At 48.6% G+C, this 12,120-nt stretch overlaps 1 protein-coding gene across 4 annotated transcripts in view; it reads right to left on the reverse strand.

The window, feature by feature from the left end:
• The window catches only part of baz2a (bromodomain adjacent to zinc finger domain, 2A), a 39,309-nt gene that overhangs the window by 8,661 nt on the left and 18,528 nt on the right, over positions 1 to 12,120 (reverse strand). For 2 of the 4 annotated variants that reach the window (XM_070444378.1, XM_023990709.1), the window contains exons 5-25: positions 11,749 to 12,000; positions 11,221 to 11,619; positions 9,059 to 9,119; positions 8,734 to 8,842; positions 8,343 to 8,444; positions 7,151 to 7,376; positions 6,905 to 6,966; positions 6,737 to 6,802; positions 5,996 to 6,646; positions 5,588 to 5,802; positions 5,321 to 5,395; positions 5,023 to 5,191; positions 4,822 to 4,884; positions 4,544 to 4,688; positions 3,840 to 4,441; positions 3,491 to 3,719; positions 3,025 to 3,180; positions 2,606 to 2,766; positions 2,111 to 2,176; positions 1,357 to 1,640; positions 1,039 to 1,174 (exon numbers count right to left, since the gene is read on the reverse strand). In XM_070444378.1, the coding sequence (XP_070300479.1) occupies positions 1,039 to 1,174; positions 1,357 to 1,640; positions 2,111 to 2,176; positions 2,606 to 2,766; positions 3,025 to 3,180; positions 3,491 to 3,719; positions 3,840 to 4,441; positions 4,544 to 4,688; positions 4,822 to 4,884; positions 5,023 to 5,191; positions 5,321 to 5,395; positions 5,588 to 5,802; positions 5,996 to 6,646; positions 6,737 to 6,802; positions 6,905 to 6,966; positions 7,151 to 7,376; positions 8,343 to 8,444; positions 8,734 to 8,842; positions 9,059 to 9,119; positions 11,221 to 11,619; positions 11,749 to 12,000 (4,229 nt within the window). The remainder of the gene's footprint in view (positions 1 to 1,038; positions 1,175 to 1,356; positions 1,641 to 2,110; positions 2,177 to 2,605; positions 2,767 to 3,024; positions 3,181 to 3,490; positions 3,720 to 3,839; positions 4,442 to 4,543; positions 4,689 to 4,821; positions 4,885 to 5,022; positions 5,192 to 5,320; positions 5,396 to 5,587; positions 5,803 to 5,995; positions 6,647 to 6,736; positions 6,803 to 6,904; positions 6,967 to 7,150; positions 7,377 to 8,342; positions 8,445 to 8,733; positions 8,843 to 9,058; positions 9,120 to 11,220; positions 11,620 to 11,748; positions 12,001 to 12,120) is intronic. The other 2 variants (XM_070444377.1, XM_023990712.1) reach the window with 2 other exon arrangements.

Consider the following 12,120-nt stretch of genomic DNA (forward strand, 5'->3'; position numbering starts at 1 on the left):
CTACGGGTGGGTGGTGCTATGGTGACCAGTGAGCTAAGATAAGGTGGGGCCTTACCTATCAGAGACTTGTAGATGACCTGAAGCCAGTGGGTTTGGCGACGAGAATGAAGCAAGGGCCAGCCAACGAGAGCGTACAGGTCGCAGTGGTGGGTGGTATATGGGGCTTTGGTGACAAAACGGATGGCACTGGGATGGCACTGCATCCAATTTGTTGAGTAGAGTGTTGGGGGCAACTTTGTAAATGACATCGCCGAAGTCGAGGATCGGTTGGATGGTCAGTTTTACGAGGGTATGTTTGGCAGCATGAGTGACGGATGCTTTGTTGTGAAATAGGAAGCCGATTCTAGATTTAATTTTGGATTGAAGATGCTTAATGTGAGTCTGGAAGGAGAGTTTACAGTCTAACCAGACACCTAGGTATGTGTAGTTGTCCAAATATTTTAAGTCAGAACCGTCCAGAGTAGTGATGCTGGGCGGGCGGGCAGGTGTGGGCAGCAATCGGTTGAAGAGCATGCATTTAGTTTTACTTGAATTTAAGAGCAGTTGGAGGCCACGGAAGGAGAGTTGTATGGCATTGAAGCTCGTCTGGAGGTTAGTTAACACAGTGTCCAAAGAAAGGCCAGAAGTATACAGAATGGTGTCGTTTGCGTAGAAGTGGATCAGAGAATCACCAGCAGCAAGAGCGACATCATTGATGTATACAGAGAAGAAAGTTGGCCCGAAAATTGAACCCTGTGGCACCCCGATAGAGACTGCCAGAGGTCCGGACAACAGGCCCTCCGATTTGACACACTGAACTCTGTCAGAGAAGTAGTTGGTGAACCAGGCGAGGCAGTCATTTGAGAAACCAAGAGCTGTTTAGTCTGCCGATAAGAATGTGGTGGTTGACAGAGTCGAAAGCCTTGGATCAAAGTGTCTGCTATCTCTACTAATGTTCTATATTACTAATTTCGCCAACATCCATCCTCCTCCCTTTATAACAATGGTTTCTACTCTCAGTGTAGATATTGAGTATTGCTAAAGTGGATTTGTCCTCACCACTTTGACCACGGATCTCTCCCAGGCGATGGCCTTCTCCAGCTGCAGCAGACACAGACACAGCTGGGGGGCGCTCCGACAACGGTCCAGGGCCTGACGCCATGTCCGCAACCTGGAGGTTATCTCACTCTCCAGGCTGGGGGGGGGGAAGAGAGGGGAAGGAAGAGATTACGGAAACAGTTAAGAGCTTAAGTGAGAAAAAAGGTTAAATCACTCTGAAGTGTTTTAAGCAAATTGACCAAATGCTACACAAATCCACTCCATCCTTTCCAACCTCTAACCCCCTAGCCTGACTTTGACCCTGTCCCTTCCTCTCACCTCATGACGTCCATCTGGCCCATCTGGCTCTCCTCGGGGGTGAGCGGGGCGAGACGCACCACCTCGGCCAGGTTCCAGAGGGGCTCCTTCAGGTAGCGCCGGTCGATGTTCCTCTCCAGGTTGGCTAGGCGCAGTACTGCCAGGTCCAGCGGGTGACTGGCCACGCGGGGCAGGTCCGACCACTCCTTCTTGGTCCGCACGATCCAGTCGTCCCGGGGGTCCGTGTCATGCTCGTAGTACTGCAGGTCGTCACGTGTGGAGTCTGCCTCTGGGACCGTGTAGGGCTGAGGGGAGGGGAGGAGGGAGAATGACAGAAAAGAGAATATTATAGTTCTCGACAACCAAAAAGCAGTTAGCAAAGGACTTTGAAGCTAGAGAAAGACTCAAAAGGGTTGTGAGGTAAGGTAAGCGACATCAAGTGAAGACATCAAACAATACATTTGTATAACGACGTAAACTAATTAACAACATAACAGCAGGCCCCTAAAAAAGGACAGAGGCAGGGTGAATAGAAGGAGCAGAGAGACAAACAGCTCGTATTTCTAACAGTAAGGAGCAGGGGTGTTAAAGTGAGAATCCTACACATTCTGATATTTGGGACAATTCCATGTCATTTTAAGAGGTGTAGGAAAAGAGGAATTGTAACAGATACAATTCTGAAAGGAAAAGGGGAAACATGAAGATGTGTGAACGAGTGTAGATCTTAAAACAGGGTGACGACGAGCGAACATTAGATCTGAAACCTGGTTTGTACCTGGAATCCTGCGCCTGGCGTTTCCGTGCTATTGTCAGTGTCACTCCTTCCATTCTGGGGAGCCATCTTGAAATATAAGTCATGGACATGTGATGTGATGAGTGTGACCTCTTTTTGCATGACACTACGACATGGGGGGGGGGGGCGCACATTCACTCTATACAAACTGCAGCAGCACAGGCCAAATACGCCACCCTCTGGACATTCAGTGCAACTGCAGCCATAGAAAAACGGACAAAATGATTAAGCTCTGGCATATCTAACAACCACCCACTCTACCCACGCAGCCCTGGGTGCATCTCCACAGTCTAAAGTGTCTTCCTCGCCTTTGTCCGCACAGATCTGAAAACGCTGTAAACGTGGGGGTGACTTATTTGGGAATCTCCTCTCCCCCAATTCTATTTCCAGGTCTGTGTAGGGAAAGGCATTGAACCAAACACTGGAATCCACTTTAGACTACTGCAACACAGCCCCACTGTCCCCCTGGCGCCTCACCTTGAGGTGCAGGTCAGCGGCGATGACCCTCCGCTCCAGGTCCTCCACCCAGCGGAGGGCGCTGACGTCTGTCTCCAGGGCCCGCTCCTGGACCTGCCACGTCTGCTGCAGAGCCTCCAGCAGGGCCTCGCCCACCTCCACCTTCACCTGGAATATAGTGTCTGGTGAGAGGACAGGGTGGACGAGAGGAGAAGAGGCAAGGGGACAGAGAGGGAGAGATGGTAAAGAGAGAAAGGGAACGGAAAGACGTGTTGTAATCCAGTTTCCATTCATTACAAAACCATCCTTATTTAAACCAAGTCCCATTGATGTCAAAAGCAGCCTCAATATAAAACACAAGCAATCTGAAACACAGTACGCCTTTTATTATCCACATCTTCCCCTATAGCTGACTGAGTGACCAGTGTTCATTGCCTCACCGTTGATGGGCCGTGTGCAGACCTCAGCCAGGTACTCCATGTGTTTGGCCAGGTGTTTGTGGAGCACCTTCTCCCGTATGCCTCGCGGGTGCAGGGCATGCAGGGTAGCCGTCAGCTCCTCAGGCTCCTTGATCCACCACCAGCCACGCACCATCGCTAACGCAACAGCAGCAGCACACACATTAGACACCCGCATCGCGCCTAGCATATCATGTTAGCTAACCATGCTAGTCATATCGGCTAACCACACACAAACATGTCAACCACTACTGATTACATCTTGTTGAACATGCTAGTATTTTCAGCTAACCATGCATAATCATGTAGGCCAAATCAACAGCTCAAATTGCAGCATGTTTACATTGCTGACAAGTCTCATCAGAAACCGCAGTGAGGAAATTTGATACACGTAACCACAGTGGTTTTGGAATGGGCTTGAACTGAATGGATTGAATTGAAGGCTTACATGCTGGAATGGGCTTGACCACGAGCTGAGTGAAGTACTGCTGCTCTATCTCCTGGAAGAGCGTGGAAGGAGGGCGGCCACGACGCTTAGCTGCAGCCCCTCTAGCTCCAACCCTACGGGCGGGACTGCTGCCCCTGCTGCCCCTCCTCCGCCTGCGCCCCGGTTTGGCTGGGGTGGGGGTCTGGGTAGGGGCCACCTGGGGTGGGGAGTCCGAGGTGGCTGGGACAGACTGGAGAGGGAAAGGGAGAAAGTGTGCTTGTTTAATAAGAGATCATATGAAAATGCATGTAGAGTGTTCTCTCCCATGAGGGTCCTGGAGAGTGTGCAGGGGGCTGAGGTTGGTACTCACCTGCAGCAGAGGAGCGGCGAGGGCGGGCAGGGTGCTGGGGGTCAGAGGGAGGCGTTTGGGGGGGGTGCTGGGGGGGGTCTGGGATTCTGTTAGAGAGGTTTTGTCACAGGGCTGTTTGGGCAGCAAGTTGAACCACTGCCCCTGTTTCTCCGCCATCTCCTTCACACTGTCCTCTGGTTGGCTGCCTGTTGCTGGCTCCGTCCCGTTAGTTATGGCGCCCTGCGATTGGCTGAGCCAGTTGTGGAAGGCGGACTGCGTGAGGTCTTGTGAGCCGTTGGTGGTGGCCTCTGGGGCAATGCTTGGCCCAGTCTCCTCCCCACCGGACTTGCTGCTACGGCGACGGCGGCGACACTTGGCAGTGCGGAGGTGTAGCTCCACCTCTGGTTTGATCTTGCGGGGGCGACCCCGGGCCCTGGGTCTGCTCATGAGAGAGGCGGTGCCAGGGAGGGGGTCCTCCTCAGGGGGGAAGGAAGTCTGAGACTTGGGAGGGAGAGAGGGGGGGAGTGGGGCAGGAGGGGTAGTAGGAGTGAGCATCTCCTCCACTTTAGGTTCCCTCTTCAGAAGAGTGATAGGCACCTCCTTCACCAGGATATCTTCTGACGCTACCAGACAGAGGAGAGATATGTTTAGAGTCAATAAAAATATGCTAAATAACTTTTTTTGTTGGCTAGCAGAGGGTTGAGGGCAGGTTCTCTGTGACTCACCTAGGATCTCCTCAGGCCCCTCCACCAGCACCCCTCCCAGGTGGGGCAGGACCCAGTATCTCCGGCGGAACCGGTCCTGGCCCAGAGAGACCGCACGCAGGGAGTGGGACGACTGGAGCAGCTTCTTACGGAAAAACACCTGCCGCTGCGGAGGAGAGGAAATACTTAGGGCGACATTTTGCAAATATAAAACAACTCAGATGCGCACACAATGTAATTAGAATACACGACAGAAAAAACGAATGCGGAAGATGAACTGCAGAGTATGTTAGCCTTACCTTCGTTAGCTTATCGATCTGCCTCTCCAACTCCGGAACGCTGTCATTGGTGGGGCTGTCAGTCTGTGGAAAGGGCATTTGGTGAGTACAATATATAGTACATCCTCACCGCCACATTGAATTTGACACACACACACACACACACACACACACACACACACACACACACACACACACACACACACACACACACACACGTACGTCGTCGAGTTTGGGCTCCTCCTTGGGCGCGCGGCGGCCCCTCTCCATGGAGCTGCTCCCTTGTAGAATGACGTTCTCCTCCTCTGCCACCCTGGCACTGCGCCTCCTCTCCTCTAGACACAGCTCCTCCTCAGACCGCCCTGTACGCCGTGCTAGAGCTGCCTTCAGTCTGCGGGAGCACATACACGTCAGATCACACACATCAGATATCAAAACACACACAACATCAGTGGTATCACACACTCTCCTTCCACCAACTAAGACAAAGCTAAATTAAAGGAGCCGTGACTGGTCTTACTTGCGCAATTTCCCCTCGATGATCCACTTGTTCTTCCTGTAAGTAGCCATGTTTTCCAGTGTGTTGTCAATCTCACTGCAATGCAAAAACATACACAGGTATCACTTAAATGTGGGAAATTCTTTCCAGAAGGGGTTTCTTTTGACACATTTCCATTGTGAAAGATATTTGCATCATACTTAGGATACTTCATTAAACAAACATGAGCAGTAATAGCATATGAAGGTTGATAGTAGCTCCTTAGTTTATCTGTATTGTCACCCTGACCTAATGACGATGTTGCTACCGTTGAGCTCCTCCACCAGGAAGCCCAGGATGGCAGCCTTTGTGTCAGGGCCGAGGGCATGGAAGGTCTTGGTCCGCAGCACGTTGCACACCCCCATGTCAAAGCCGTGGTACTCCAGGAAGATTCGCAGGCCCTCGGACACTGTGCTGCGAGTCAGCTCCAGATCCACCAGCTTCTCCCCTAGGATCTTCACCGACTGGAGGGAGAAGGGAACTGGTTAATCTGTTGAACTAGGGTTTAACATGCAACGTACAACTACATTTTTTTAAATGGTCAACTATTGCTAACAGTAAAATGTCAACATGAAGACAGAACAAATTATTATTATTATTTTTTTAAACAGGAACACCCATCTCCAATACTAGCTCCATAGAGTTCACAACACACACCTGGTAGTACGGTGGCAGGCCTGGGTCGTGTAGTGCAGCCTCCACCAGCTTGATGAGCAGATCCTGGACCTCGCCTTGGCTGTCTCCCAGGCCCAGGAGGCTCTCCTGCAGTGTGCTGAGGCTAGGCACGTCCCTGGGGATGTGGAGGCCCAGCACCTTGCCATAGCTGTGCAGGAACTCCACCACAGTCAGGCAGTGGGAGAAGGCCACGCCAGAGAGAACCACGCCAGGGATCCGAGACAGCTCCGGAAGGGGCTGGTGGTCTGTGAGACACATGTCCTCAGTGGGCTTCTTCAGCTGTTCCAGGATCATCTGCTGTCTCTTCCTCTCCTCCAGCCGTCTCTGGGACTGGGCTCTCCTTTCCACCTGCTTCTTAGCTGCCAGGGCCGCCTGGGCCGCAGCCTCCGCCTCTGCCTGGGCCTTAGCCAGGGCCTTGGCCTTACTCCTGGCCCCCAGCACTCTCTTCCCCTGGGCTACCCTCTCCTGGTCCGTCTCCACGACCGGTAAAGGCACCGCAGCTTTCTTCTTCCTAGGTCCACGCTTTTTGGGCTCTGGGGCGGGAGGCTGTGGGGGGGCAGGCTGTGGGGGCTCTTGGTCGGCTGGTTCAGCCTTCACCTCCTCCTGGTCCTTGGTCTCCTTGGCTTTATCAAGCTGAGCACAGGAAACACAGAAGGCGAGGGATTTATTAGATAAAGAGGGAGACCGATTTGTGTTTTGGTCATAAAGAAAGTAAATCCTTACCTTCGCTTGCTTTTTCTCCTGTCGGATCTTCTTATTCTTGTTATTCTCCTTTCTTTTCATCCTTGCCTAGAAGAGAGTAACCATTTGACTTAGTGTGTTGGAGGCAACCTGAAAACACCACAAAGATGCAATTTTAGTCTTCAGATTTTGATACTTGGTACACCATACCTTTCTCTTCATTTTCTTCTTGATTTTGACAAGTTTCTCCTTGTCCTCCTCAGTCAGAGCTTCTAAAAATAGAGATCGAACAGCTACATTCAAGACGTCAAAACCCCAACCTAATACAAGCTTTTTGATGCAGACATATTCTACAATATTATGTTTCTGATCCAGTCTTGCCATTGAATCAGTCTGTATAGTGGCCTACATTCCAACCAGTGAACAGACTCATTTCGCCAGGCTATGTCCACTCACCCTTGGCCTCCAGCCTCTCCAGCATTCTGGCGTCAACCTTGCTAAGAAGGTCCACCATCTTTGGTTTGGGCGGCCTGCCGGGCTTTCGGACTAGCCCACCCTTGGTGCGCCGAGCTCGGGGGCGGGGCTTCTCTTTGTCAGGGTTCGGAGGTCGGCCGCGTCGGCCTGTGATGGCCATGATCATGGAGGGCACCTCCTCATTGGCCAGGAGGCACCATTTCACTCCCTGGAGGAGATCATATGAAAAKATTAACGGGAAATGTGTCTTCCTTATGATATTACACTATAGCCCTATTCGCATGGGACTTGTACTACTAGAGAACATTGGTTATGTATACTATTCCACAGGATTCGTTTTTTCCTAATTGTATTTATATTTTTTATTAAGCCTGGAGTTTTTTTCCTTCTAATCGTGAAGATACTTCATCAAGTCCAAGCGATAATAGGCTACACTGATATCTCGAGACTGGTTCACAAGTTTCTAATCCATCTTCGGTATAGTGTCGCCATAATATTTGAATTGCGGAAGTGTGATCATAATCATTAGGATATTTCAGCGATCCGAGGTAGAAGACGTCCTAAATGCCCCCCTCTGCCTTCAGTTGTCAGCTAAACAGCTCACTTGCACTTGATACGCGTTTTTAGACTATGGATGACAAATTGAACTGTCATCTCCAAAAGGTCAGTTGTATGCTGCTTTGCGATTTATTAACCGCACAGGTTGCATTAAATAGGCACAATATCTTTTAAATGGTGCATTTGGCGATGTTCAATTCAATCGCAAAAAGCTGATAAACAAAAGCATTCACTGTGAATGTGTAAGCCCTTCATATATAGGCTACGCGAAGCACTTTCTTGCTCAAACCGCGAGCAACGCCTGTCAAACTTAAGACATTTCTCTCAGAACACAGGGATGTCAATTCGCAGGGATTTTGGAGTTAACCAAAAAAACTGTAGGTTATTCTGGCTGGAATTGTTACTCTCCTGCCATGTAAAAATGACTGACATGGCAGATTCGGTCAGGACTTAAAATACGGATTTGTTTTGTGCTCGTGCACATAATTACATTACCCAACCTTCCCCGGTAAAACTAATCCCGTCCGAATAGGGCTTATGACAGTCTGCATTGAGTTATTACTACAGCTATTTATGATGAGAGATCTGTCAGCACAGACAACAGATCCACACACACCTCAGCGGAGTCCATCTCCTCGTAGAAATCTCCTACGGGCATGCGGGGGCTGAAGCTGAAGTGTTCCCTGGTCACAGCGGTGTCCTTGTGCTTGTTCAGGTACTGAGGGAGAACAAGACCATGGGTCAGTGACAGAGCCAGGGAACATGGGAGAAAGCCAGATCATAGGTCACCAAGTCACATGTGATCCACGCACAGTATGAGCAACTGACGGTTCAATTAAATAAGATCAAATGCAACTGCTGTTTGTATACTAAAAACATGTTCTCTTATAGTTTCTGTGTGACGTGGTAAATGCCCTGCGGGAAAGATATCCCACTGTATCAAGAGATATTTGTAGCTGCTGACCTTCTGTGACAAAAATGTTTTACTCTAACTCGGGGCCATTTACCTTGATGACTTCTGGAAACTGCTTCATCCTCCTCCCGCAGGGGCTATAGTACCAGGTCTCCCCCTTCAGCCGGTCCTCAGTCTTCCTGACTCGGACTTCCCTCCTCCAGCTAAAGCACAGATCAATAAAAAGTCACGTTAAGAGCCACATTCAACACACAGTAGAAGTATCATAGTATCCCTGCAGTCGGCCTAGAATAGAAGGATGAAACCGAGGAGTATTGTATTTATGGGTGAACACTAACCTGCACTTTCCACACATTTGAAATATTTTGCACAGAGACACACTAATTAGGGGAGCTTTTCACAAGTGTGTGTATCATTACCCATGGAGCAGAGGGAAGTGGACCTGCTCCTCTGTTGCTATCCTCCTCCTGGGGGTGTCACCTGTACAAGGAACAAAAAGAGAATTAGATTTGTACAGAATTACTCTCATCCATCAACATCGGTTTAGAGCATGGTTCCCCCAAGTTTTCAGAGCCAAAAAAATGTATTAATAAAAATGTATAAAAAAAAATATATATATATATATATACACACACACCAAATGAGCAAGCAACACCTGTCACACCAAGTTAGTTTAATTTGGAAATCTGTTCCAAAAAAGTATTCCCATGCATAATAGGGAGATACTGTATATGTGGTCACATACAAATCAAAATGTTTTGTCACATGCTTCGTAAACAGGTGTAGGCTTAGAATGAAATGCTTACTTTACACGCCCTTCACAACAATGCAGAGAGAAAAACCTAAGCAAGGTATGAAATTATTTTTTTTCGAATATCTGTTTGGGCTTCTTTGCGTTCAATTTGCAGTCTACAAATTATTTGTAATTATGTTCCAGCCACCTGACCATCTGGAAAAAAATAGTCCTGCAGATGAATCTAGTTGATGATCCCTGGTTTAGAGTTTATAATCATTGGGTCATAACTACACTGAACAAAAATATAAATGCAACATGCAACAATTTAAAATATTTTACTGAGTTACAGTTCATATAAGGAAATTGGTCAATTGAAATGAATTCATTAGGCCCTAATCTATGGATTTCACATGACTGGGAATACAGATATGCATCGGTTGGTTACAGATACCTTTAAAATAAGGTAACGGCGTGGATCAGAAAACCAGTATCTGGCATGTGACCACCATTTGCCTAATGTAGCATGACATCTCCTTTGCATAGAGTTGATCAGGCTGTTGATTGTAGCCTGTGGAAGGTTGTCCCACTCCTCTTCAATGGCTGTGCGAAGTTACTGGATCTTGGCGGGAACTGGTACACGCTGTCGTACACGTCGGTCCAGAGCATCCCAAACATGCTCAATGGGTGACATGTCTGGTAAGTATGTAGGCCATGGAAAAACTGGGCCATTTTCAGTTTCCAGGAATTGTGTACAGATCCTTGCGACATGAGGCTGCGCATTATCATGCTGAAACATGAGGTGATGGCGGCGGATGAATGGCACGACAATGGGCCTCAGGATCTCGTCAAGGTATCTCTGTGCATTCAAATTGCCATCGATGAAATCCTATTGCGTTCGTTGTCCATAGCTTATGCCTGCCCATACTGTAACCGCATCACCACCATGGGGCACTCTATTCACAACGTTGACATCAGCAAATAGCTCACCCACTCATACGCCGTTTGCCTAGTACAGTTGAACCAGTGATTCATCTGTGAAGAGCACACTTCTCCAGTGTGCCAGCGGCCATCAAAGGTGAGCATTTGCCCACTGAAGTCGGTTACGACGCCGAACTGCAGTCAGGTCAAGACCCTGGTGAGGACGACAAGCATGCAGATGAGCTTACCTGAGACGGTCTCAGACAGTTTGTGCAGAAGTTCTTTGGTTGTGCACACCCACAGTTTCATCAGCTGTCTGGGTGGCTGGTCTCAGAAGATCCCGCAGGTGAAGAAGCCGGATGTAGAGGTCAAGGGTTGGCATGGTTAGACGTGGTCTGCAGTTGTTAGGCGAGTTGGACGTACTGTCAAATTCTCTAAAACGATGTTGGAGGCGGCTTATGGTAGAGAAATGAACATTACATTCTCTGGCAACAGCTCTGGGACATTATTGCAGTCAGCAAGCCAATTGCACGCTCCCTCAACTTGAGACATCTGTGGCATTGTGTTGTGAGAAAACTGCACATTTTAGAGTAGCCTTATTGTCCCCAGCACAAGGTGCACCTGTGTAATGATCATGCTGTTTAATCAGCTTCTTGATATGCCACACCTGTCAGGTGGATGGATTATCTTGGCAAATGAGAAATGCTTACTGACAGGGTTGTAAAATTTATGCACAACATTTTAGAGAAATAAGCTTTTTGTGCGTATGAAACATTTATGGGATATTTTATTTCAGCTCATGAAACATGGGACCAACACTTTACATGTTGCGTTTATATTTTTGTTCAGTATACATCTAGAGAAACAACAAACCAAAAATATATATACAATCATTTCCAGAATCAAAATAGTTAGCGTGTTCATTACCAGCAGTGGAACTGTCATCTCCGTCATTGTCGTTATTGCCATCATTGGGTTTAGTGTCAACATCAATTTTCGCTATTTTGGGTGGCATCGGTTCCAGATTCTTGACCCTAACCTTCTTGGGTTTGATGGCCGGCAGGGTCTCGCCACTGGTCAAACATGGTTCATTGATGGTAGTGATAGGTCCACTTTGACCAGAAAGTAAGCCTTCAGCAGAACGTTCAGCCTCTACTGTGACTGCTACTGATTCTGTCTTCTTTCTCTTTCTTGGTGGTCCCTTCTCCTTTTTCTCTACTACCTCTCCTTTCTCAAGCTTCTTCTTCTTCCTCTCCACCTTTATCTTATCCACCTTTGGAGTTTTAACAGCGGACCTCCTCTGTGCTTGCCCGGGGACCTGGGGAACTGGAGAGAAAGACAACAGAAAGTCAGAAATCCTTGCTTGGCCATTGTACACAACTTTGTTTGCTCAAAATGAATTGGAGTTGCACAGAAATATCCTAAAGAAAAAAAGGGACAAAGAAGTTGGTTTACCGGGAGTGGAGGCTGTTGGAGTGCGTGGCTTCCTGGGTTTCCTTGGTGTCTTTTGGCTGTTGGTGGGTACGGCTGGGGCGGCTAAGGGCAGGAGTGGGGCTGCAACCAGGTTCCCCACCAGGGCACTGAGCGCCGCTGTGTGCTTGCCTTTGTCCATAACAGGGGGAGCCATGATACTAACGGCACTGGCCTTGGTGGTGCCAGCAGAGTCGGGTATATCCTGGCCCTCCGACTCACATTCACCTTCAAACCCTGTCAATAGGTCATAAGATTAAGGGTTAATGGTTAACAACCTCAAATTAACTGACAGTCACTGTTTGTTGACAAAATAAGTGCTCCCATAGCTGGCTGTGATAAATAGAGTTGATAATT

Source organism: Salvelinus sp. IW2-2015, linkage group LG7 (genome assembly GCF_002910315.2).
Source record: "Salvelinus sp. IW2-2015 linkage group LG7, ASM291031v2, whole genome shotgun sequence".
Lineage (NCBI taxonomy): Eukaryota > Metazoa > Chordata > Actinopteri > Salmoniformes > Salmonidae > Salvelinus > Salvelinus sp. IW2-2015.